The following is a 27869-nucleotide window of genomic DNA, read 5'->3' as shown; positions in this document are numbered from 1 at the left end:
GGGACCTCATTAAGTTTATAATTGTGGGAAAGAGATAATTAGTCTAAGCAGCTCAGATTCCTAAAGTAAGGCACTGTTAATGAGAACCTAGCCCACTTGAAACTCTAGAGGTATTTAACAGTGTGACTTCTAAGTTATCCCCTTTATTTTTTTAATTTCCCAACCTGGAGAATAAAGCCAATCTCCTCATAAACAAAAATAGATTAGCCAACTTCTACCCACTTCAATACTCCCTTGTTCCTTGTAAAAGACAGTTCCTAATGCCTCAGTCTTCTAAGAGCTGGGACTGTGCATTTACCTGGCCCCATATAGTGCCTTCTGAGTTCTCCACCTGCTCCCACCGAAGACGTTTCACACTCATGTGATTTGATTCACTGCGGCGATGTCCAAGGCCTCGGTGGAGTAGTGGGGGAGCACAGGGGACTGGTGGGGGAAGAGGTGGTGGAGGAGGGGGAGGGACTTGGTGGGAGTGGGCTCCAAGTGGCTTGGCCAGGGTGGCAGTGTTAAGAGGGCCATCAAGGTTCCTGGGACTTGGTTTGGGGTCATGGAATTGGAGTGGGGGTGGAGGAGGTGGGCTGAGAGGTGGTGGGGGAATGTGGTCAGAGATGGAAGAATAGGTTAGTGAGCTGCCCTCCTCGCTGCTACTGACATATTCGCTGACACTGCTCAGATCATTGGTCACATAGCTGCCCTGGTCGTCAAGGAAACTCATCTGTTAAAAATAAAAAAAAAAGAGACAGAGAGAGAGAGAGAAAAGGAAAAGCTGAGGCTTTAGTACCTTAGGAGCACTGAAATAACAAGGACAGTTTGAGAAGTAAAATTGCCCTATTAGAGAAATAGGGCTTACCTAGCTAATAGGACCAAAGATGTAATAACTCACTTTTCTATAGTACTTAGTACTGTGCTAAAAGCTTTGCAATTATCTCATTTGATCTTCAAAGGAGATTCTTTGCAGGTAGATGCTATGATTGCTTCATTTTACAGATGAGAAAACTGAGGCAAACCAAGCTTAAGTGACTTGCCAAGGGTCACAGTATAAGAGACAGAATTTGAGCCTGCCTCTAGAAGAAGGGTACCATTAAAAGATGGGGAGAGGTACACAGTATTATTGACTCTGCCCTGGTCATGATACGTATCTGTCTGGTTGTGGGTATTATATTTTAGGAAGAACATTAACAGGAGAAGGAGATTTAGGATGGAGACTCAAAATCTTATCACATAAGGAAACTTTAAAGGAACTTGGGAAGAGAAGACTTTGACATGATGTGCTCACCAACTTCAAGGGTCTATTAGTGCATCCCAGTGAGCCCAATTAGATGCCTCTTCCTTCAACTCTAATGATCTTGGAAGTGCCTGCTCCAGAGTTGGGCATCTGCAGGAATCTTTCCTATTGGTACCAATAGGGTCAGGAGCTGTCATCTGCCCTCACCCCTGTGGCATGGGGCCTTTCGGTTCTTACCTCTTCATAGTCATTCTCAGGGGTGAGAAAGTCATCCACCATGGTAACTCTGGCTCCCAACTGTGCACTAAGAGCATCCAAAAAGCGATCTGTGTCCCGACTCCGTGGTGGTCTTGAGAAAGTGAAGAGTTTTTTCCTGCAGGTGGGGGGGCTGGGGCTGTTCGCCACAGCTGTGAGCTGGGGAGAAGGAGCTGGGCTGCTGTCCAGGCTGACGTAGGGGTGGGATTCTGTGCTGCTTGGGGAGGGGAGACTCCCAGGACAGGGGTGATAATAGCAGGGCTGGGGTGGGAGAGGATCATTCGGCCATGAGATGGTTGACCCAGTCTTCCGGGCCCCTACAAATGAAGCAACACAAGAGAATTTGGTCATTCATCCCTTCATTCATTCAGTGATATGTTAAGAGAAAGAAGACTGGACTTGGAGTCACTAGGCTAGGCATTCCTACTTTTAGGTTTTTTTTTGGCAAGGCAATGGGGTTAAGTGGCTTGCTCAAGGTAGCTAGGTAATTATTAAGTGTCTGAGGTTGAATTTGAACTCTGGTACTCCTGACTCCAGAGCGGTGCTCTATCCACTGCTCAACCTAGCCATCCCTTTTCCACTGTGTCACCTAGCTGCCCCTATAAAGCTCACCTTCTTAAGAACAAATGATTGAAGAAGAATTGAGAATGAGGAGTTTCTTGGGGAGAAAGAGGAGGGAGACTTGGAACCCTTTGAATTTTCAATAGGATTTTACAAGAATAGAAAAGCAGTTAATAATTTCATAAGTTAGACCCAAAATATCTAGGGAGATATCAGAATCTCTTCATCAACTACTTAAAGATCAAAACAAAGGAAATTGGACAGTCCTTTACTATTATATAAGATCATGAGGATGCTGGCCCAACTTCTTTTGCCACTAGGTCTGACTTGAGAAGTATATATATTGGAGACTAAATGTGTCAATTCATGCATCCCCAACTCCTTAAAAGAGTGGTTATAAGGATTAGGTAATTGTCAGTGCCATTTTATTTTTTTATTTTTTAGATTTTTCAAGGCAATGGAGTTAAGTGGCTTATCCAAGGCCACACAGCTAGGTAATTATTAAGTGTCTGAGGTCGGATTTGAACCCAGGTCCTCCTGACTCAAGTACTGGTGCTCTATCCACTGCACCACCTAGCCACCCCTTGTCAGTGCCATTTTAGACTGATTAATAGAAGGGACCTGAAAAACAGGCTCAAGGGAGGTAACTTCCCATCATACTCTGCCCTTGTTAGATCACCTCAAGACTACTGTCTAGATATGGGATCATATTGAAAGGAGCAATGAGCCAGTCCATAAGGCTAGTAAACTCAAAATCAAATAAAACAAGTATTGGGTGATGGAAGTTGAAATATTTATCCTGGAAAAAAGAAAACAGTGGGGTATATGGTCACTGTCTTTGATTATTTAAAGGATCCTCATATGGAAAATGGATTAGACTTGTGGTTGACTCTAGAAGGTAGAACTAGGAGCAATGGGAAGAAGTTATAAGAAGACAGAATGTAGCTCACACTTTAGAAAGTGTCTAATTATAAGGTAGGAATGGAAATGCCCTCCCTTGAAATGGGCTGGGGGTAAATTCTTCATCATAGGAGATCCTCAAGCAAAGGTTGGATGACCACCCTTCTGTTTTGGATGTATTTATTTAGTTAATATCTAAATTCTTTTTCTCTCCTGCCCCTCCTCACACACTGAGATGGCAAGCTATATGATACCATTATACACGTGAAGTCATTCAAAACACATTGCTGTATTAATCACATTAGAAAAAAACCAAGAAAAAGAAAACAGTGAGAAAACTAAACTTTGATTTGCACTCAGGATTTTCTTTCCCTGGAGGTGGATAGAAATTTTTCATCATGAGTCCTTTGGAATTGCTTTGATTCATCATATTGATCAAAATAGCTAAATCTTTCACAGTTGATCATCAGTACAAAATTGCTACTTTATATAATGATCCCTTAGTTTTTCTCACTTCTTTGCATCAGTTCATATAGATCTTTCATGTTTTTTAGAAACTATCTTCCTCAAGATTTTTTTTTGCAAGGCAATGGGGTTAAGTGGCTTGCCCAAGGCCACACAGCTAGGTAATTATTAACTGTCTGAGGTCAGATTTAAACTCAGGTTCTCCTGACTCCAGGGCTGGTGCTCTATTCACTGCACCACCTAGTTGCCCCATTCCCTAAGATTTCTTAGAGCACAGTAGTAGTTCCATCACAATCATATTCAAAAACTTGTTTAGCCATTCCCCAGTTGATGAGCATCTCATTTGTGTCCAATTCTTTGCTTCTACAAAAGAGTGCTATAAACATTTTTGTATATATACTTTCCTTTTTCTTTGATCTCTTTGGGGTAGATTAGTACTTTTTTTTATTTTTATTTTTTTAGATTTTGCAAGGCAAATGGGTTTAAGTGGCTTGCCCAAGGCCACATAGCTAGGTAATTATTAAGTGTCCGAGATCAGATTTGAACCCAGGTACTCCTGACTCCAAGGCCGGTGCTTTATCCACTACGCCACCTAGCTTCCCCAGATGAGTACTTTTCAAGAGAGGCTGTTGATGGGAATCATGTTTTTGTAAAGGCTGAAATAAACAAACTTTGGAGGTCCCTTTTTTACTGATAATCTATGATTTGAGTGTAAGTTAAAAGGATTTATAAACTGCAACCTATTGTTCAAAGATAGGAAACTGTCCTTTAATAATAAATATTTTGAATACTACTATTACTAAATAGAAGAAAATGCATAAGCCACGTTCTGATCTAATAGATCTAGACTAGCATCATCATAAGGAAAGCAAGGATATGGATAGTATTTTTCTCTCCCTGCCCCATCCCCATCCCCAGCCTACACATATACACATAAAGAAAGAAGTCATGGGCAGGGATACAAAGAAAATACCTGGGATACTTGGTTCAACCACTGGGGGGGAAGCTCTGGGTTTGGATATACTTCCCATTTTTCCTTTGAAGCTACTGCTCAACCGGGTTTCCAGCTCTGCATAAACAGCCGACATCTGCAGGGAAGAAAGTGGTCCATCAAGAATCTGGTACTACAGACTTCACTTTCATTAACATTTCAGTCAAAGACTGTGGGTCTTGTAGACTTGATTTTCTTTAAGGACAGTTATGAGGACATAATTCAGGTAATGCGCATGAGTGAGGTGTGTATAAGAGCCGTTTGACTAGGTGGAAACCTTCCCTTTTTTGTTCCTGGAAGAGGCTCCCAATTATAATTCTCTTGACCATTCTACCATCCCTTCCTGGATAATAAAGACCACTAATCCTTATTAGACCAACCCAGCTCTTAGATATTGTAGAAGGAGAAGAGAAGAAGGAAAGAATGGATAAAGTAATAGTATGGTGGTGATGAGGACAGTAAAGGAAGAAAAGAGAGGACTGAAGATAAGTAGAAAATTCAAACCATTTTAGGGTTTGGAGTTTCTGGAAGAGATGTACCATCCCCAGCCTGGCGCTCTCCAGGGGTCACAGGGATAGGGATTTCCATACTTTCACAAGGACCTACTGGAAAAAAATAGGAAAGAAGTTAAGTGTTCAACATAATAAAGTAAAAAAAAAATCCTGAACTTGGAGTCAGAAGAGGCAGATTCTTCTACTTAAGCTGCTCTGAGCCTCAGTTTCCCCTTCAGTAAAATAGAGCCAATATTCCTAGTACCATCTGATTTACAGAGTTGCTGCAAAGAAGGTGTTTTGTAAATTGTAAAGACCTACAGAAATTTGAAATCCTATGGAAAAGAGCCTTTGGCTATGAGACATGGTCCTAGATTTTGTGGTGGACCAAACACTCAGGCAATAGGAATCTCTCTCAGAGATCACAGAATCAGAACTTTCCAGCTAGATGAGAGCTTGGAGGTCATGAAGGCCAAACCACTCATTTTGCAGAGGGCAAAACTGAAAGGAAGTGACTTGCCCAAGATCACACAGTAAAGCAGTGGCAGAACCAAGGCTAAAGGCCCGGGACTCCTGTTAGCAGTCTAGTTTTTCTTTCCATGATGCCTGATAGTCAGGTCCTTTAGAGGGAGTTGGGGAAGGGACCAGGAGGGGGAGGGGGAGGGACTAGGAGAGGGGGGGGGGAATGGTTTAGAGATCCACAGATTCTGTGCCAGATTTCCCATCATACTTCAGCGACCAAAAAACAGTGATGAATAACTTGTTTATCTCTTCCAAGCTGGCAGTCTCGCAGTGCCAGGCAAAGGGAGGAACAAGTGGAGGGGGGAGGGGGAGAAGGCAAAGGGCCTCCTTCACCCACCCTCTTCCTTAAGTACTAAGATCTAGTCCTTGGCTCTCCATTCTGCAGGCTGTTACACTGGCTCTCTCCTATCATAGGAACCTTTTAGGACTTGCTATATTATCGTCCTTATCACTTCCACTACTGGGCTGCTCTTGATTAAGATATTTATTAGAGCAGCATGTGGTAAAAGCAAGGATGGAGAAGACTTACCAATGACTCTGGAACCCCAAATGTCTCATTTCTCCCTTGTCCCCCCCCAAATGATCCATTATATCTCCTTACCTCCACTGTTGACTCCCTCTGAACCCTGATTTCTCATGCTTCCCCGGCAAATGGAGGGCATCCGTAGGGAGCTCTGAGGTCTCTCTTCTGACTCGCTCTCTGATGCAGCTGTAAGAGAGCATAGAGTCATGGTTATTGTCCCTCTGGAGAGCCCACCTGTTCCAGGGAGACTTTAGCTGGATGTTCTTGGGATTTTCTCAGAATCTTCTCAATCCAGAGCATTGGTTATTTGGTGATAAGTGTTCCCAAATGCACCTCCTACTGCTGTACTGGGACCATGCTGTTCTTTTAGTGGGAGTACCCTATATGTAGGTGGCCCCAATGATCTGGCTATCTAACGGTCATCACACACACACACACACAAACACACACACACACACACACACACAAACACACACACACACACCCCTTTGCTTCCACCCTTTGAACTGAGAATGGTAAACAAATCAAATCTACCATTGTTTTTGGGAAAAGGGTGCCTATGACTGTTACCCAATGATCCCATTCATCAACCCTTCCTGCCCCTTCTCTTCTATGCAAAAATACATATTTAATAAAATACTATTCTGGGTGATTTATCTTTCAGAAATCATAGAATTAGAACTTTAGCACTTGATAAGATCTTGGAAGTTATAGAGTCCAAACCCCTCATTTGACAGAGGAGGAAACTGAAGTCCAGAGAATGGAAGAAACTTGCCCAAGCAAATTAATGGCAAAACCAGGACCAAAACTGAGGCCTCTTGACAACTAGTCAGATATTCTTTCCATTAGGCCATTATGCCTAACATTTGGACTTTTCAAAGGCAATGTGTGGAAGGGTATTTTTGGTCACATGAGTTGGATTCACTGAGATACAGCTGACTAGGATAAAAAGGGTGTTTGTGAGCTAAGATTCTTACTGGATAATTCCATACTAAACCATACACTCTCTAGACTATCAATTCTCAAGTTTTTTAGTCTCAGGACCCTTTTACACTTTAAAAAATTATTTAAGACTCACTCCCTCCCCCTCCAAAGGACACACACACTTTCTATATAAAATGAGTTATATCTATTGAAATTTTCTTATCAGAAATTAAAACAGTATTATGAAAATAGTTTTGACCTTGTGGAACTCACAAAAAGTATATTGAACACTTTCAGGGGTCTCAGATTATGCTTTGAGAATTGTAGCTCTAATAGGTGGACAGCTGACACTTCCAAAGACACAGGGGCTGAAAGACAGAGGCAATATTTTCCAAGAGCTAAAGGAAACTTTGCCACTACCTTGAGCACCCTCTGGTGTTGGGCATATCACACAGCTGCCAGGATGCATGTGGGACAACGGGCAAAGCATTGCTTGCTTTTTATTTTAAATGGGATCAGGCCAAGTAGCAACTCCCTGCTGTGAAAAAACATACTCACTTAAAAACCCACACACATCCAAACACACACACACTCACATACAGACACACATACACACACACACTCATGTGTGCACACACACATGCATGCATACACATACACACACACACACACACACACACACACACACAATGATCAGAGTCAAGGAAAAAAAGAGAGGTGATTAGAATTTGGCTCCAAGTTTAGAAAGGGGCAGCTAGGAAGCGTAGTAGATGGAGCACTGAACTTTGGATCAGGAAGACTCATTTTTTCTAAGCTCAAATCTAGCCTCAGACACTTACTAGCTGTATGACCCTGGGAAAGTCACTTAACCTTGTTTGCCTTAGTTTTCTCATTTGTAAAAGGAGCTAGAGAAGGAAATAGCAAACCATTCCAGTCAGAAAGCCTTCTGTGTTCTGGGAAGTAGATGTCTCCTTCTGACCCCAAGGGATTTATTCCTCATTCTTTCCTACCTCGCCAAAGATTCTCTAGGATAGTAAGCTCCTGCACTAGAGGACCAGGTGCCTGGAGTCAGTAAGGAAGAATACATCCTGGCCTGTATCATAGGTATCTTAGGACATTTGACTGACTAATGGGCACTGATGGTTCCAGGTTCAGCATAAAAGAGTTTGACCTTAGAGAAGGGAAAACTGGTAACTGTGTCAACCAGAGAGCTTCATGATCTAAATTTCTAATGTAGTGACTTTTTACCTGGTCTGATGTGCCAGTAATACTACCTAATACTGCCTTAATTAGGCAGGTCTGAGCAATACATTTTTTGGCTGGAAGGACCCACTTTGAAGCTATCAAGTCCAACTCCCTCATTTTATAGAGGAGGAAGCTGAAGCTGAGAGCATAGTGATTTGCTCAAGGTCAGATAGCTAAGTAGGAGGACTTGAAATTCTACTACCTGACTCCAAGACCAGTGATCTAACTTTTGTGGCTATCCAGCTACCTCACCTTGCTTGAAGGTGTAGGTCTGAGAGCACCACAAGAGCAGAAGGTGATAATAACTGACCTGAAGAGAAGAGCTGCAATTTGTATAGTTAGGCTCTGAGGTAGGATGAAATAGGTATTCCTACAGAAATCCTTTAAAAGAAGCCTTTCAGAATGAATACACACATTGTGAGTGGGAGAGACATTCACATGTTATCATATAAAGTTTCATAAAAAGTATGAAAAGACAAAGTAGATGTATTACTTTTATTAAAAAATAAAAACATTCTGTAAAATCAATATAAGAGAATAGGCAATATCTTGAATTTCAAGATAAAGAGAAGAAAACTGAGTATAGCCTGTTGTATATATTCTAGATTTAAAGCATTCAGAAAATCTACAAGGAAAATTAGATGAAAAGGGATTGAATTTCTTATGGAAATGAAAATCTGAAGATGTAATCTATTCCAGTGATGAGAAAAAAAAAGAGGAGTTGTCTTAAAGAAAAATGTAGATGCATAAGAAAATTAGTGATTAACTTTGATTTCATAAAATGTATAAAAGATGAAAGTAAGTGCAGGGAACTGAGAATGAATGCAAAATAGTGATACAATCCTTTAAAAGTGAAGGTGGGGGGCGGCTAGGTGGTGCAGTGAATAGAGCACCGGCCTTGGAGTCAGGAATCCCTGGGTTCAAATCTGACCTCAGACACCTAATAATTACCTAGCCTGTGGCCTTGGGCAAGCCACTTAACCTCATTGCCTTGAAAAATCTAAAAAAAAAAGTGAAGGCAGGAAGGCTAAAACTTTTTTAGAGGAAAAATATCTTAAATAAATGAACAGATAACAAAAGAATTCTGGTATAATAAAAATGTTATAGGCTGTAATGTTACATGAAAAATATATTCAAAGGACAGCTAGGTGGCACAGTAGATAGAGTACTGGCCCTGGAGTCAGGAGAACCTGAATTCAAGTCCAGCCTCAGACACTTAATAATTACCTAGATGTGTGACCTTAGGCAAGTCATTTAAGCCCATTGCATCGCAAAAACAAAAAAATATCAATAAAAAATGAAAAAAAAATATATTCTATCAGCATTAAATTAAGCACCAGAAAATAGAATTTTTAACACAAAAGCTGTTTAAAATACTGATAGAATCAAAGAAAAAAATGAAATTAGTAAAAGAAAAACCCATATACCCACAAGCTGAAATAAACAGTGAAAAATTTAGAAATATTACTGAAAAACACAAGCTAATAACATTCAATGAAAAAATATAATTTTTGACAGAGGAGAAAATATAAAATAAAAGTAAGAATATAGAATAAAGCTAAGAAGAAAAAAGATGAATTGAATTTTAGCATACAAAGAGAAAAAACTGAAGAATTATCAAACTTCTCAGAAACTGGAGAAAAGAATCTTAGTTCCTGGAAAATAGTTGGCATTTAATAAATGTTTTTAGACTGACTGATGGCTTTAGTGAGTTCACCAATATCCACAGAATCTGAAGTAGATAAATTTCACTTCTGAAAATATTAGTGATTTTTGGCTTTTATTTATGACATCATATTATTGCTTCTGTTTTGTCCTCTCAAATAAAAATTCAGCTTTGAAATATATCAAATGATTTCTGGCTTATCACTGAACTCATATTTTCCCTCCAGAATAATTTCATTTGGCAAAAGTTGATCTCTACAAATTAATGTTGCTTTGGCTCCACTATACAAGCAACAGCCTCCCATTCACTTTTTAATAATAATTTTTATTAATACCTTTTGTTTTTCTTATCAACTACATTTGCCCCACATCTCTTCCCAGAGAGTAAGCCATTATGTATAACATAAAAAGAAAAATTTTAATAAAAGAGGTAAAAAAAAATTCAGCCAAAACTAATTACTACAGTGAAAAAAATCTGACATTATGAAAAATGTTCCAAGTCAGTGGTCTTCTCATTCACATTTATAAAAATCTCTAGAAGCACATTCAATATACAAGAAACCCTTATGGTTGTTAGCCTTTTCCAGTTTTTTGGTTAACTTTCATGCTCATCTAATAACTACAAGTAATTCCCTTATATGAAGCAGTAAAATAAATGTACCTTGTATAATTTGTTTTATATGGCTTACAATTCTCAATCCTGGAAACAGGTTAAGATTTGCATTCAGGGGCTCAAAACCAGTTGAAGATTATCAGGTCTGGTCTCAAAATAATCCCTTTTATTCAGAAGTCAGAGCCATTAGGTCTTTCTTAAAAGTATGAAAATTACAGGTTGTGACTTTCTTTTCTCTTTTTTCATATTAAATTTTCATTGTTTAAATAATAATCTTGAAGGAATAGATTTCCTTGTCTCTGAAAAAGCAATTAAAAAGTAGATTAATAGTCCCTCTTTTCCCTTTCTAAGGTAGTATCTAAGAGTAAGGAGTCGTTTTCATTTTGACAATATGAGCTCATAGCATCTTAAATGAAGAGTTGGAAGAGACCTCAGACGCTGTCTAGAGACAATCCCCTCATTTTACAGATGAAATTGAGGCCCAGAGATATCATCAGACCATAGGATGACAGATTCTGGTTGAGTGGGACATAAGAGATTCAACCCCTTCATTTTACATTTGAAGTATCTGAGGTCTAGTTATATCAAGTGATCTGCCTGGGGTGATATAACTAGGAAGTATTTGAAGCAAAGTTCAAACCCAGGTCTTCTTAACTCTAAATAAATGCTATCTACAGGGGTATCAAATAGGTGGCACAAATCAGATAAACTAGGAAATATTTAATAAAATAAAAATAGAATATAGATAATGTTAATATATGATTCTATAAGTTAATATGCTGCTAATCAGGATCCTTAAGTATGGCTTGGTGGCTCCCAGTTTCTACTTTCATTTAATCAAATGACTTGTCCAAGCTTACAATATATTGTCAAATTTGAACTCAACTCCTCTGAATTCAAATCTACTCTCTTCCTTTCATTATGCCACACAGCTTCAATAAGACAAAAGAATATTCATTCAAATATATTATACACATATCTTTCTAGCTTTTGTCATTCAACTCACATATCCATAGATATGCACATGTATAATTTCACTTTTGATTAAGAGGTGACTTTTTCTCATTTTGCTGACCAATAAGAATGAGCCATGTCCCTAAAAGAAGAAAATCTAAACTAAACCCAAAATCCTTAAGCCTGGTTTGTCTTGTTAAAAATATCTTTCTTTGCTTTCTGTTAAACTAGTATAAATTCAAAGCACAAAGAAGTCAAAAAGATGATTCCTCTGGCTTAGAAAAATTACTTTATGAATATAACCCCAGTGTGAAAGCCCATTAGTTTGGGAAGATAAGTGTCCTGGCCCATGAAGGGCAGAGTGGAGCTAGTGATACCAATGATCTTTGGGACTGGAATTACACTAAAAGTTACTAAAAGAAGATAGTAGAGATTCTAAATATTGTTCCAATGAATTTTTTGTCTCCCTACCCTTTTACAATCTGGTATGCTTTGTATAATTTTAAACAGAAAAAACTTATGTTAGAATAGATATAATGTTTATTTTGTTATATATTTTTTAAATTTCCCTAACACTGACCCAGATTTCTTCCTTCTCCCCCCCATTGTATATACATATATACACATGTAAAATTTGTTTTTCAGGGTGGCTAGGTGTTGCAGTGGATAGAGCACTGGCCCTGGAGTCAGGAGTACCTGAGTTCAAATCTCGCCTCAGACACTTAATAATCACCTAGCTGTGTGGCCTTGGGCAAGTCACTTAACCCCATTTGCCTTGCAAAAAAAAAAACCCTAAAAAAATTTTGTTTTTCATTTACATAGAATGGTAGTTTCTACCAATCGTTTTTTGCAAGGTTTTGAGTTTTACAATTTTTCCCTCCCTCTCTTCCTTCCCCCTCCCCCCAACAGAAGGCATCTGATTTAGTCTTTTCATTTGTATCCATAATGTGTATAGATCAAAACTAAATGTGTTGTGAGAGTAGAGACAGCTCCAAAAGGAAGAAAGAAAACATTAGAGATAGCAAAATTACATAATACATAAGACAACTTTAAAAACTGAAGATATTAAATTTTGGCCTTAAGTTTAAACTCCATAGTTCCTTCTCTGGATACAGATGGTATTCTCTATCACAGATTCCCTAATGATGGGGTGAGCAGCTGACCCAGATTTCTCAAGCTTGATCTATCTAGTTACTTCCTGTCCCCCTAATTTGAAAATGAGATCATAGAGAAATTGTCCCTCTAAAAATCTGTTTTTTTCACAGATGGAGGTCCCCAAACCACTAAGATGTTAAATTTTAAGACTGGCTTCTGATTTCATGATCCCCATGTGACCTAGATCTCAAAAACAGGGAAAACTAAGGAAAATCTCAAATTCCATATAAAAAAAATATAACTTTCTACAAGACAACTCTTCCCCTTTGGATTGCTGTGAACTTTGCATTTATATGGGAGGATCAGAAGTAGGTACAAAACTCTTGCCCTACCCCCTTATAGGACCAGAGGGACAGGCCCTGTGCAGGAAACAAGTTGGGATACCTATCTATGTGAAGCCAAATACCAGTCAAATGTACCCCATAATTTCATTCCAATAAACTTGACTTCAAATATATTCCTTGCATGTGAGTTATCTTTAATATTTTGGTATGGCTGCTGACAGCAACAAATTCTAGTATTGGGAGTGCCTTTGGGAAGCAAGGAGGCAGCTAGGTAGCTCAGTGGATAGAACACTCGGCCTGGGGTCAAGAAAATCCAAGTTCAAATCCAATTTTAGACACTTACTAGCTGTGTGATCCTGGACAAATTAATCTCTGTTTTCATTCACTGGAAAGGAAATGGTAAACCATTCCAGTAGCTTTGTCAAAAAAAACCCCCTACAGCACTGAGTCTATGGGTGGTGAAGAGACAGACATGACTGAACAACTGTAGGAAAGACCAGTAAGTCTCCTAGGTCCCAGTATACTCCCTTTCCTATTATCACTCCCCCAAGAATGACCAACTTTATGTTTGAACTTAGTATACCCCATGGGATGGGACACTAGCTGGCACTTCAAGAAAAAAATTGTTTCCTGGGGCTATGAAGTAGGTAGTATCTTACCTGTGACTCAGGACACAGATATGGAATCAAACCCCTTAAATCTGGCAGTAAATGGTACCATTCCCAGTGTCTTGCTGTTCTTTCCTACCATTCTACTTTGCCTTCCATGACTATAGTAAATATCCCAGTTCTTGGAAATTATCTCAATGGCATCCTCACACTTTTGACCACCAGGACCTGTCCCATGGCAGATACTTTCTCCTTCCCTCATTCTTCTTTGACCAGAGGGAGATTTTAGATGGTTTTTGTTTACTTTGTGGGAGAAAAAAAGTAAAACTACTTAAAATTTAAAGTGGGCTATGAAAGGTTAATTCAAAGTTTACTGAATTAAACAGAAGTCAATCACATTCCTTGAGGGGGGAGGGGAACCTAGATACATGCATCATAACTGTTTTTCTTCAGGAACCATGGCACATATGCCACTTCTGACTTCATGTTTACTTTGGGGCAAGCCCTCAGAACCAACAGCTATGACTCTACCCTGCACATAAATCATTACCTCATCATTTTATCCACCAGGGAAACATACAAAATCATGACCCTTATTACCCAGTAAGTCTTTACTTTTGCTCCCAAAGTATGCAAGAAGGATAATTTCTCCTGGAGGCCTAATGGGGTGGGGTGACTAAAGCTTTGCTCTAGACTAGAGTGTCAAATTTAGAAGATACTAGAAGTATTTATAGTCCTTCAACAATAGGGAAACAATAGAGTTTAGCACATTTCCTTCCCAAACTCTGTCTACCCAGACTCAGTTGAGATTCTCCTAAGTTCAACTTTATTTTGGCTCCACCCTCATTCCCCCCAGACCAAAGATTGGAACTACTACTGAAATCTCTACAAGAGATCATGTGCTGGGGCAGCTAGGTGGTGTAGTAGATAGAGCACTGGCCCTGGAGTCAGGAGGACCTGAGTTCAAATCTCGCCTCAGACACTTAATAATTGCCTAGCTGTGTAACCTTGGGCAAGTCACTTAACCCCATCACCCTGCAAAAACAAAAACAGCAAAAAAGAGATATCATGTGCCCATGTGGTATTGGCAAGCCTATATAGAATCTTCCTTTTGAAAAGCCTAGGTATGATCAGTTCATACTCAGAATCCTTCAGACCTCAAGGGATAACTTACCCTTCAGAGAACTCAATCTTTTACATTCTCTTGTATATAAATATTCCCACCAAGTAAAAAGAATTAGAGTCAGTTATGGAGTCAGAATTTTCCTGCTCACCTGTCATAGACTTGTAGCCCAAAAACCGAGCAATCTTTTGCTGGCAATGCTCCTGCTCCTCATAGGTCAGCAGTTGGTAGATGAACTGCCACAGGACATGCTTGGCTGGAGTATCCAGCACAGGGTAGATATCCACAATAAGGGTGTCAATGTTCCTGTTAGAGAGAGGGACAGTTATAGTTCTGAGAAGGGGACTGGAAGAGGCTTGAAAAGGAGCTCAACTTGACTAGAGGTAGGAGAGAGGGGGGGAACAATACAAGTTTTTTGCTCCCTTGTACCTGTTTAGCCACCCACAATTCAGAAAATACAGCCTGATGATGCCTTGGTCTGCTCTTAGAAGAATATAGTTTCAGGGAGAGGCTAGACCTGGAGCCTCTAAATTCCTCTTACAAGAAAGAGTTCTTAGAGACTGTACTCTAATTATGGGGAAAAGAAGAACCTTCAAAGGTGCTCATAGATATGCAGTTACTTCCTTAGTATCATAGACAATTCCCACATCATTCATGTCATGCTCAAAGCTCATTCCCATGACCTATAGGCAGACAAGACCCATGGAAATTCCCCAAAGAACAGCTACTCTTCCAGGACATGAGTAGGCACAGTTCAGTTCCTATGGACAGAACTCAACAAGAGTCACATAATTCATACAAGAGGCACAAAATGGATAATTCCCTAGGCATGTTATGGGTACAGAAGTTATACTGAGTACTGGGACTTGGTTCCAAAATACTATTCCCCCCAAGTCATCCTAATGACCTTCCAGAAATTCTCTCTTCATTGCCAAGGAACTAATCTATCATCAGAATCAGTGAGATTCTGACTGTAATCATACTTTGAAAGGTCAGGGACAGGTAGCTGACCCCAGACTGCTGGTCAGCATTTCTTTTGTACCTGTGTATGTAGATAGCTACTACCTTACAGTGAAGGATGTGACCAGTCTAGCATCCATCTGAGCTCTTAATGAGCCCAGGACATTTTTAGTTTGAAAGAGCCTTGCGGAAATCTAATAGGGATCTCTGGGAATATGAGATGTTTCTGGGATTCCAGATGTGGAAATGTGAGGGATGTGTGTGTGTATGTACATATATGTATACACACACATATATATGCATTTATATGCATATATATATATATATATATATGTCTTTATATGATGGAACCAACGAGAAGAATGTTCTACATTATAGACTGAACTAAATCATAAGAGGAAGAGATAAATTAGAGAGATGAAGAAACTTCAGTAGAATATGAGGACTCCTGTCTGGAAAAACAGAAAGAAATTGTTAACATTCTAATAGACCCTCCTAGTTAATGAGCCTGGATGCCTGCTGAAATTAGAGGGGAATACGCATTTATCTGTCTCCTCTTGGTCAGTCTTTGTGCTAAATGCTTTTATCATTTTATCTCATTTGATCCTCACAACAACCCTCCAAGGTAGGGACTATTATGAACCTCATTAAAAAAATGGAGAAAACGAAGTAAATAGAGATTAAGTGATTGCCTTAGTAAGTGTCTGAGACTAGGTTTGAAGTCCAGATATTTTTCTCAGAATGGAACAATAGAAAAAAACATTGAACTCAGCAACCAAGAGTTCTGAGTTCTGGTCTTGGATACTTCATGAATTCGTTCAGGACCCTGGGCAAGATACTTTGCTTTCTTGGGTCTCAGTTTCCTTTTCTGAAAAATGAGCAGTTTGAACTTCCAACTACATCTAACATTTGGGTCTTTAGGTAATAAAAGTCCAAAAACCTTCTCTGAGGCAGCTGCTAAATATCAAAGGCAATGTCAAAGACAGAGGAAAGACCTGTATTAAAATCTGTCCTCTGATTCTTAATCATCGTACATGCCCATGAGCCCAAAATCTATTTCTTAATCTGAAAAATGGGGATAATTATCACTGTGGTATCTAACTTACAAGGCTGGGAGATTCAAATGAGATAATTCATGGAAAGTGCTTTGTAAACCTTAAATTGGCATGTACACATCAGTTTTTGTTACTTTTTATGTTTAAAGCTCCCTTTCCTTGGCCTTGACATTCTCTGCAGAGGGGTCCTCCCAGCTCTGACATCTTGATTCTATGAATTACTAGGAATCTTGTCAATGGCTCCAAAGGATTGTTCCCCTTCAGTGGGGACGTCAAAGATGAATTAAAAGGGAAAGAGGGAGAATGTTGTTTGGGCTGATGTCCGGTGCTCACTAGGATCAGTCCCCAGAACAGACATGAGGTCTCCAGGCAAGGAAACTTTCTGAGGCCACTAACCACTAGTGTCAGGGAAAGAGATGGATATTCATATGCTGCCTGCGCTTTTCCCTCCCAAACCCCCTCACTAGGTCCCATGAGGTAGGAGATTGAGGTCAAAAGTACCTGTGCTGGAAGAAGCATTCAAGGGCTCTGCAGATGGTGTAGCGCTCAGCAGGGGTCAGCAAATGCTCCAGTTGTTGGCTGAATGTCTTGCCCTGGATTCGGATGCTGCCAGGCAAGATCTCTGCCACCCACTGCAGGGAGGTCAGTGCTGAGGAGGGGTTAGGAGAATCCAGAGAATCTGAGTCTGTGGACACAGAAGGAAGCAAAAGATGGGCATGTGTTCATGGATTCTCTGGAAGCAAGTAGCATTTCCCCCCCCCAAGACTTAACTTGCTCTGGGGAAACAAAGGGCACTGCAGGCAATCTCCTTAGCTCTCCCATACCCAGGTTATAAGTAGCCTGGTCAGAGGAAGAAGGGGCCCTCTCCACTCCCAAACAATTATTTAAATAAGAAGTGCCTACATGTGTTAGGCTCTGGAAATAGGTATACAAAAGAATGAAACAATAAGGGAGAGCAGGAGATCTCAAGTACATATAAAAATATAGATAGATAAATGAAAAATTAAAATATATAAAAAGCTACAAAATGGCTAATACTAAGGAAGATTGGGAGGGAAGAGATCAGGAAAAGCTTCATGCAGAAAGTAAGGCTTGAGTAGCATCTTAGGGAAAGAGAGGGACTTTTTAAGAGAGAAGAGGAAGGGCTTACAAGGAGGATGGCCTGTACATGAAAGTGGGTATCTCTCCTAATCCTTGAAAATAGAGTTGGTCCTCAGTGAAACTGGGAAGTCAGGATCTTTAGTGCTTTCCTACCTCTCTCCTTTTCCTCATAAGATTTTCTTGTTGCCTTCCAAGTACATGACCTACACGTGAATCTCATTCTGAGCGGGCTGTCAATTCACTGCAGCTCAAGTATGACTTAGGTAAAGCAGCTTGAAGTATGACCTTCCTCACTGAGGAATGTGCATCTCAATAAAGGACAGGGAATTTAATTAAAATCAGGAGATCACAAATCCTTTGGAATTAGGCCATCCCTCTCTCCCCTCAAAATGGGGTGGGGGAAAAAAGAAAAGGGAATCCATTTAGGGCATTATTACTCTAAAATTCCTTCCAATTAAAGAGACCCAGATAAAGTATCGTGATTTTTCTCCCCTGGTATACAAGGAGATTTGGGGGCTGGGATAGGGGGAAGAATGAGGGGGGGTGTCAGTCCATACTAAGTATACTAGTCAGTTCAGTTACTTCCTCAAATGGGATAAGCCTGAAGTTATAGGGCAGACAAAAGCAGGAAGAAAGAAATGAATTCTGGTAAGGAAAAAAAAAGTCTCTGAAAACTCATTTGGGAGGAGATTAGGTTGCATTTTGACAAGAGGAATTTTTGTTAAATTTTTTTTAAAGATCTGTGATTTCATTGGTTTTGAGCACAACTTCTGCTGACCAATTTCAACCCTTCTTCAATTTAAAAGATGAGCACCTTAGAAGTGGACAAAATTTTTTTTTTCTATGGAATCAGACCTCGTGGCTATTTAGTCAATAAAGTTCTGAACTTGAAGTCAGGAAGAGCTCAGTTCAGAGTTGAACTCAATTTTTTTTAAGCTATGTAACCCTGGGCAACTTCTCTGTGTCTCAGTTTACTTAAACGAAAAATGGGGATAAAAATAATATTTACCTTCTAGGGTTATTATAAGGATTAAATAAAATAATTTATAAAAAATATTCTTTAAACCTTAAAGTGCTATATGATTGTAAACTACTACTACTACTACTGCTACTACTACTACTACTACTATTATTATTATTATTATTATTATTATTATTATTATTATTATTATCTGGGTTGATTCTCCCTCAGTAGGTATATAATACCCATACTGGAAATCTTTCCAGCTTGGCAAGTCTTAATAGATTTTGTCCTTCACTGGCATAGAGATCCTGGGATCATCTCCACTCCAAAATATCCTGTCATTTATTTAATTCCCACCTACAAAGTCAATCAATAGCTTGGGCACTTTGGGAAGCAATACTGAACATTCTTACATCAGAGAGGAGAATCTTACCACTGGGGAATGGGACCAATCCTTCTTCTACCACCAGAGTTGGCATTGCCCCACTGCCCTGCAACATGGACACCACCTTGTCATGGGAGCAGTTTCTGAAAAAAAGGAAGGAGAAAATTGCCTTATATCCCACCTCAAGTCAGTTCTGGAGTTACAGACAGTAGATGTGAAATGAGAGATGTAGACTAGCAAAATCTCAGAAAAAATTAATCTTGGCTGCATTTCTCCACTTGCCAGACTGACCTCAATGCCTTTGATCACGTTTCCTCATACAATAGAAGTGTTGCCTGTCTTCTCCCTTTTGTCCAACATGTAGAGAGAAGGCTACTTACTCTCACTAGATAAGGCCTTGTTCTTATTACCAAGGGGCTTCTCCCACAGGAGTCCTGGCACTAGTGTGTGGTAGCTATGTCCAATCTTATAGGGTGTTTACCTTTGATGCCCAAACCTAGCTAATCCTACTCTACCCACAGGGGCAGTAGCCAGTCTCTCTCTGCTTTCCCTTTCCCCTTCTCATCAACTGTCAGAGGCTTAATTTTCATTTACATGCAAATGATTCCCAGATCTATATATCCAAACTCAGTCTCTTGTGAACTGCAGTCCTGCATTATCTATTAGACATATTATATTAGACATGTCCTATGGACATCCCCAATTCAACACATTCAAATCTGAACTCATCTTACACCAACCTTGGGGGATAGCCTCAATTCCTCACTCCTTCACCCCTCCCATATCCACTGCAAGTCTGATTGATTTTTACCTCCATAAGATCTCTTGCACATATCCCCTTCTCTCTAGGCACTTGGCCATCACCCTAGTTCAAAATCTCAATCAATCAGCAATTATTAATTGCCTACTATGTTCCAGATACTCTGCTAATTGATGGGGATATACTGCCTCTCAAATGGAACTCTGAAATAGCCTCCTAATTGGTCTTCCAGTTTTGAGTCTCTCTCCTTTCCAATTCATTCTTCACACAGTAGCCAAAGTGATTTTCCAAATGCCAAGGTGTCACCACACTACTTCCCTCCTCATTAACCTTCAAGATGAAATATGTTATTAAAACTCTTTACAATCCAACCCAGTCTACCTTTCTAGACTTATTATTCAGTATTGCCCTTCACACTCTCTGTGGTCTGGCCAAATTGGCTTTGTTACTGTTCCCTATACAAAATACTTTCATCTCACATCAACTGTGTCTTTGCAATAGCTGTCTCCCATGCCTGGAATGCTGTTCCTCTTCACTTCTGCCTTAAAGAATCTCTGGTTTCCCTTAAAGCTTAGAAGCCTATACTGAACTCTCTACTTGCTAGAGTCACCTTCATTTTACTTTGTATACATTTTCTAGTAATCTTCTATGAACATATGGTTTCTCTTCAATGAATGCAAACTCTGGAGGACAGGGGTTGTTTCCTTTTTTTTTTCCTTTTTGTATCCCATGTCTAGCAGAGTACCTGGTCCATAAATGTAACATGTTTGTAGAAAAAAATGAATGAAATGAGTGATATAAGCCAGCCAGCCATCCTGTATTATTTGAGAAAGTTGCCTGGAAAAGCTGTTATGACATGCTTATCCATAGTTCTTATTCTAATACCAGGACTATCATAGTATATTTAAGAAGATGCTTCTATAGAAGCTATTTATTTATAAGATTAACCTACTTCTGAGAGTTCTCATCTCAAACATCCAGAATTATTGATTCCCCAGACCAGAGACCATGTTTCTTGGAAATGTATCATGGAAAAGGGGTTCATGGAACTCTCAACCTCTTTGGCCACGGTGAGAGTTTTTAAAAATCAAAGTGGGGAGTTAAGGCTCTTCTGTAATATAAGATCTAGAGTGCCAAAACGGTTTTCACCAAAACTGACCTCTGGAACCAAGGAGAAAGACATACAATTTGATAAAAATTTAAATGGGTAAAGAATAGAAAAAGACCTAAGGCCTAAAAGAATATTGTATTATGTTATCTGAGTTGAATGCCACCAAACTTTCCCAGAGTCATGATTTCATTGTTCCAAGATTGCTGGATAATAGGGTGGTGATTTATCTACCAATCTTCACCTTCACCTACTCTGCACACAATAGTTCAAAATGCCATTTGTCAGTCCCTATTCCAACATTTTCTGTTTGTCAAACTAGAGAAATGCCAAATTGAGATCTACCCACCTTCCCTGTTGGGGGTCAAAAACCCTGTTGGGCTTATCAAGTCAAAAAGATTTAATTGCTCAATAAACTCTGTATTAAACATTATGGAAGATACAAAAAGCCATTATAGATCTCTCTTTGCAGGAAGTTTATAATATAATTTAGAAGAGAACACTGCACATAAAATAATTAATAAACACAATATCATATTGTAGTTTTGCCTCTAAGTATAACTAGAATTCATAATCAAGGGAAATAAATTAGATCTGAGTCAGAAAAGAAAAAAACATGAATTTAATTTTTTCTAGGAGGAAAACAGAGGAAGTAGATGGTAGATGAAAGGAATATTTACAAGAAAGTAAGGAGATGGTTTTATTAGAGTGTATTCTGCATATTAGGGAGTAGTAGGAGTGGAGAAACATGAGGTCTAACAGAGAAGGTTGGAGTTAATGTGATGCATTTGTGAGCCATTTTGGTTTCTTAAACAAGAAGAAGTGACATGATGAAATAAATGCTTTATGAAAAGTAATGTAATAGTAGGCAGGATGGATGGAAGAGGTGAGAAACTATAGTTGGGGAGGTTAGTTGGAAGGCTGCTGTAGTAATCCAGTCCTGAAATGATAAAAACCTGGGCTAGAGTGGTAGTGATAGGAATAAAAAACATACAAAAGACATTCTGAAGGAAAAAAAACTGAAGATGAAACTGAAATATAAATGATGGGGAACAAAGAGCAGGACTTGAGGTTGGATAAATAATAATACATCATGACATCACTAAGGAAAACAGGGATATCCTGTTCACTTTGGGAAACATTGGTTTAACCACAACCACTGACCTCATATCCAATCCATTAAGGAATAAGATGCGATCCCCAGGCTTGAGGGAAGCATTTTCAGCTGGGCTCCCTGAAATCAAGACAAAAAACATATGTTAATTGTGTGGTCTTCTATATTGCTGCAAGATTCTCAAGTGATATAACAATTGTCCCCTAATAATAATAATAATCAACTACAAAAATAACTAGTAACTTTGATACAGTGCTTAGTGTTAAGCACTTTATAATTATTTTGTTTTATCCTCACAAGAACCCTGGAAAGTAGATGCTATTATTATCCCCATTTTATAGATGAAGAAATTGAGGCATAGAAAGTTTAAGTGACTTGCCCAGAGTTATACCATTAACGAGTGCTTGAGGCAAGTTTTGAACTCGGAGAATCTCAGAACTGGAAGAAACCTCAATGTTCATCTAGTTCAATCTAAAAGAACATGACATACTCTACAATATGTAGTAAGCAGTCATCTGGCCTTTTGCTCAGAGGGAAACCTTCCAAGGCAGTCTATTCTACTGCTGAATGGTTATTTAATTAACTATTTAATTAGTTATTTGGAATTTTTTCATTGCCTCCAGCTTACATTTGTGTCATATTTAGAAAGGGAGATGGGAATTATCAAAATTTAGGGTCAGATAATAAAACTTGAGGGGAGGGGAAGGGGGGGTAACTGGGGAGTCATATGGAAGAGATATAGAATTCTATTTGCTTAACTCCAGAAAGCAAAACTAAGAGCAATGTGTAGAAATTATAGGAGGGCAAATTTTGAGCCAACACATGGAAATTCTTCCTAAGAATTAGAGATGTCCAACAAGGTAATGAATTGCATTTCCATCATATCATGCTTCCTCCATGATTTTGCTATCTTACCACTGAAGAGGTAAAATATCATAGAAGAGCTAACATTCACACTGTAGCTGGATACAGTGGAAAGAGTGGTGGATTTAGAGCAGATAATCTGGATTCAAAGTCTGCTTCTGTGATCTATAGTCTATGTGACTTGGGTCAAGTCACTTTCTGGTTCTAGTTTTTCATCTGTATGTCAAGAGAGTTGGACTAGGGGTTATCTAAGATTCCTTTTAGCTCTAAATCTACGATTCTATTAAAACTTATATGAACTGATTCAAAGTGAAATAGGTAGAACCAGGAAAGCAAAGTACAGAATGACTAAAACCATAAATTCCATGTAAATGGGAATAAAAACAACCAAACTACTGAAATGGAATGATGGGTCACACAATGACATAAACATTACACACAAGCAGTTTGGTATAGAAATACATCACACTCAATAGGGAAAAAAGCAAGGATAGGTACAGAAGGATAGAATTTAAAGGGAGGATAAAATCTGTAAGGGACAAATGCCAAATAAAACCACCTACTTGGTCTGGAAAAAAATGTGGGATGTGAGGGATAGAAGCAGAATCTAAGGAGGTGCTCATGAATTAGGGGATGATTGGACAAATGGACAAAAATATAACTAGAATGGAATAGAATAATATTACTCTACAAAAATAAAGAAGGGGATTGCTTCAGAGAACCCTGAGTAGGATGAATTGATGCCAACCATGATGAATGTTTTTCTTTATAGGTGTTGTGATGCAATGACCAATCATGTCTCCAGATGACCCATGATAAAGTAAGTTATTCACCTCCAGACAGAGAAGATGGATTCCAGGTGCAGAGATACCTCCATTGTTTAATATGGCTATTTTGTGGATTTATTTTATTACTATGCTTATTTATGACAAAGATTTTTTCTTTCAGTTTTAATGGAGGTGGGAGGAAGGGAAGGATAGCAATAATAATAATAATAATAATAATAATAATAATAATAATAATAATAATAATAATAAAGTTTGTCCTTTCTCAAAGAAGACCACAAAATTGGGAGGTGATGTCATGACCAGCACATGAATTGGATTTGAATGAGGGGGTGCTGTGCTAAGTCGCCAGCCTTGTTTTCTCCTCCAGAGCCATTTGGGTCCAGTGGCCTGATATGAATCAGGATGACTGTAGATAGCCATGGATGTGAGGCAATCAGGGATAAGTGACTTGCCCAAGGTCATACAGCTAGTAAGTGACAGTCTGAGCCTGGATTCGCACTCCTGACTCCGAGATCAGTGCTCTATCCATTGTGCTACCTAGCTGCCCTGTGAAAGTAATAGTGATAATCCCAAAAAAAGAACCATTAAAAGTTTTGGGTACAAGAAATCACTACTTGACAAAAAGTGCTGGGAAAATGGTAAACAAAAAGGCAGAAACTATGTAAAAACTAAAATCTTTTACCATATGCTAAATTAAAGTCAAAATGGGCACATGATCTAGACATAAAGAACAATATGATAAACAAAGTAGGGGAGCATGGAATAGTTTGCCTATCAGATCTATGGATAAGGGAAAAATTTAGGACCAAACAAAAGATAGAAAACATTATGAAATATAAAATGGATAATTTTGATTATATTAAATTTAAAAGCTTTTGCACAAATAAAACCAATGCAAATAAGATTAGAAGGAAAGTAGAAAGCTGGAAAATGTGGGAGATCTAAAAACAAAAGATGTCAAAGTTTTTTTTTTGTTTTTTGCAAGGCAAATAGGGGTTAAGTGGCTTGCCCAAGGCCACACAGCTAGGTAATCATTAAGCGTCTGAGGTCAAATTTGAACTCAGGTACTCCTGACTCCAGGGCCAGTGCTCTATCCACTGCGCCACCTAGCTGCCCCTAGATATCAAAGTTTTATTTAAAAATTTAAAAAAGTAAAAAAAAGAAAACACATATGCATTTAGTGAAAGTTTGAGGTTCACTGTTACTGTTCAGAAAGAAAAGCAATCAAAAAAAAAGAAAGAAAAGCAATCCATGACTTCTCTGAAGAAGGGAAGGAATGCACATATTGGATTCCCTGCCTCCTTCAGGTCTGAAATCTAATTCTCACTACCTACACACACAGTGATAGGACCCATCAGATGCTTACTTGGGAAAAAGAATATGGCTTACTTTCACCCAGCAAAAGAGATTGTGCAAATGACAGAATAATAATCAAACCAAAACAAAAAAGGAAACTATAAAGAAAAAAGATCATATAAAGAAAGGTTAAAGAGAAAAAACATATAACCTGATAATGATAAGGCTAAGTGGAGGTTTAATTGCTACTTAAATAATAGCATATTATTTCTCCATTTTTCTGAGGAACAGAACCAGAATTGGACAAAATAGGTTTAAATTAAAGTAGGCTTAATTGTAGTCACCATTTCCTCAAAACTGGGAAGCTTGTAACATCATTAGCACCAAAGACTTGGAGTTGGGAGGGATCTTAGAAGCCTTCAAGTACAATCTCCTTATTTTAGAAATGAGGAAGCTGAGGAATAAAGAAATTAAGTAACTTGTAATGCACACAATTGAAATGTGTTTGAGGTAGGATTCAAAACTAGGGTTTCCAGTCCAATACTATATTGGTGCCTCAAAAGTAATAAGCCAACACCACTTTGTATTACTGGGTTGGCAGTCGCTTAAGTTGTTCAGGTACAAAAGGTAATATGACTTTACAAGTTCCCACAAAATGTCTGATCAGGAGGGAGCAAAGGAGGTCCCCTTCTCTCTTTCCCAACTCTGTCCCCTATCTGGTGGTCCTGCAGTAGGATATCTGGGGCTTAAACTTCATAATAGAAATGAAACCAAACAAAGCAGAGTTCTATCTTATCCTCGAAGAGGGCTTATTTCTCTCTCTCTTTCTCTCCATTCTCCAACCACATCAACACTACTCACCAGGTAGGACAGACTCTATCCATACTGGGGCATGACCACGAAGGGTGAAGCCAAAACTTTTGTTGCCTTTGTATACTCGAACTGTCCTATACAAGGGAAAAGGAAAGAGTCTTAAGTAATATTACTTTTCCAGGTCCCAGGTTTTTAAAGCTTGTACCATCTTAGAGGTCAGCCAAAGGAAGTTCATAATGAATTAGAGTTGTCTTTGCTTTCTCCCACCTCCAATATTCTAGTATCTCATAACAAGTCCCCAGATCATAACAAGAGTTGGATGGATTGTTCCAGATCAGATCTCTGCTATAGCTTTTGTTTTTCCACATCTCCCCATGTTCAGACAATTCAAGAGTGACTCCTGTAGTCTTTCCTCAACTTTCCTTCTCATCTCAACATGGTAGGTTGAAAGAATTTTATGGGAAAGATCCCTACAAAAATGAAACATGTAGGAAAGAAAGGGCCAGTCTGCTCCTAGCCATCATCATTGTCCCAAATTACTCCCACTTACATCCTTGCAAAGCAGTGTGAGATAATCCCATACCTCTAAAAAGATATAGATTCACTTGCAAGGAAGGGAGAGAGCAATGATCTCAACCTCCTCAGTTACTACCTCAAACAATTCATCAAGAAATTAGTCCAATAGTAAATACAAAAAATTGACCATTTTTCTTGCTGATAGAAAAGAAGGTAATGGTCACCAGATTGGGTTTTTTCAGGCTTATTCCCAAAATGATGTTTTACAGTAACCTGGAGAATTATAGGAGGAGGGAATGAAAAGAGAATGGGTAGGAGTGAAGGTGGCAGGACTGGGGAAGAGGTATATCTGATTGCCCAAGAGGAGATATCACAAGGTTCCTTGGAAATATGACATAAAACTCAAGCTTGAAGTTAAAGTTGGAGAGATCATTTTAGAAGTTAGTCATACACACACATAAGTATGTGTATAATCCTGTAAGTATATCTAGCCTGAGCCATGATTTGATAGATGAGAATGATTGACTAAAGAAAGTTAAGAAACTCACCCCACTATTTTATTGATTTTATAGGAAAATACTAGAAACTCTATTCAGAAATACAGAATTTTTGCAGCAGAAGAAACTTTAAGAGGTCAGCTAATCCAATTTCCTTTTCTTCCACTATCAATTTACATAGCTGGATCCCATATACTCAGCATTCTAGTCCATTCTAGTCCAGGCCTTACACATCTCTCAACAAAAGGCCTTTCTATGATTCCCTTCCTTCTGGTCAAGCTCAGCATGTAAGACGGCTTTATCTCCTACCACACCTGGGAATCAGCAGATAGACATATTCCCTGATGATCCTCAGAGTTTATCTCTACCATCTTTTCATTATTTTGCCTCCCAAGTACAGGGAGAAACAGAGTCTGGGGAACAGCCACTACCTGCGAGCAGCACCCGAGCCTACTCTGCTAGCGATAAGAGAGGTGGTTTTCCTCAATCCCTTTCCCACGTCTTCTGGACCTCGTGGCACTGAGCTGGCCCGTGTAGACACCATCAGACGCTCAGGGTGGTCTTCACTGCGGCTACGACGCAGTCGGTGTGTTTGTTGACCCCTCTTGGTCCGGCAGAGCTTGCTGATGAGACTTTGAGACACAACCTCATCAAAACGCTGCCTGTGCTTCTTGGGGATGAAAATCCTAGTGAAGATGAGTGGACAGAAAAGAAACCAGATCAGCTCTAGCCCAGAGAGAGGGAGAAGAGAAAGGGTAGTTTGTAAGGATACTGAGAGACCCAGGAAGATAGATACTTAGTACCGAGCCCTTGGCAATTAAATTATCAGTTTTTAAATTAGCAGTCTCTCAATAGTAATGTTCCCTAGTCCTTTAAGACTTACAAAATCTTTCCCTCCCAATAACACTCAAGAGTAAGTAATACAATTATTATTAGATCCATTCTATGGATGAAGAAACAGAGGCTCAGGGGAAGTTACCTTACTTGCTCATGTTCAGAGCAAAAAGTCAGTCAGGATTTTAACCAATGCTCATGACTTTCTGTATTATGCTGTGTTTTAGTGGAAGTTTGTCAGCATCTCTAGCCACATGAACCTACTGGTGGATACTGGGAGGCACTAAAGTGGCCTTTCCATGTGAGTGAGTAC

At 39.1% G+C, this 27869-nt stretch overlaps 1 protein-coding gene across 7 annotated transcripts in view; it reads right to left on the bottom strand.

The window, feature by feature from the left end:
- GRID2IP (Grid2 interacting protein) overlaps positions 1-27869 on the bottom strand; it is an 898914-nt gene that overhangs the window by 53905 nt on the left and 817140 nt on the right. For 5 of the 7 annotated variants that reach the window (XM_074196787.1, XM_074196786.1, XM_074196789.1 and 2 more), the window contains 11 exons: positions 27154-27408; positions 25758-25843; positions 21999-22068; positions 19015-19109; positions 17018-17201; positions 14653-14807; positions 6009-6116; positions 4899-4999; positions 4377-4491; positions 1460-1794; positions 299-712 (listed from right to left, as the gene is read on the bottom strand). In XM_074196787.1, coding sequence (XP_074052888.1) covers positions 299-712; positions 1460-1794; positions 4377-4491; positions 4899-4999; positions 6009-6116; positions 14653-14807; positions 17018-17201; positions 19015-19109; positions 21999-22068; positions 25758-25843; positions 27154-27408 — 1918 coding nt within the window. The remainder of the gene's footprint in view (positions 1-298; positions 713-1459; positions 1795-4376; positions 4492-4898; positions 5000-6008; positions 6117-14652; positions 14808-17017; positions 17202-19014; positions 19110-21998; positions 22069-25757; positions 25844-27153; positions 27409-27869) is intronic. The other 2 variants (XM_074196788.1, XM_074196790.1) reach the window with 1 other exon arrangement.

The sequence above is a fragment of the Macrotis lagotis genome, chromosome 8 (assembly GCF_037893015.1).
Source record: "Macrotis lagotis isolate mMagLag1 chromosome 8, bilby.v1.9.chrom.fasta, whole genome shotgun sequence".
Lineage (NCBI taxonomy): Eukaryota > Metazoa > Chordata > Mammalia > Peramelemorphia > Peramelidae > Macrotis > Macrotis lagotis.
This window is presented reverse-complemented; position numbering and strand designations above follow the sequence as displayed.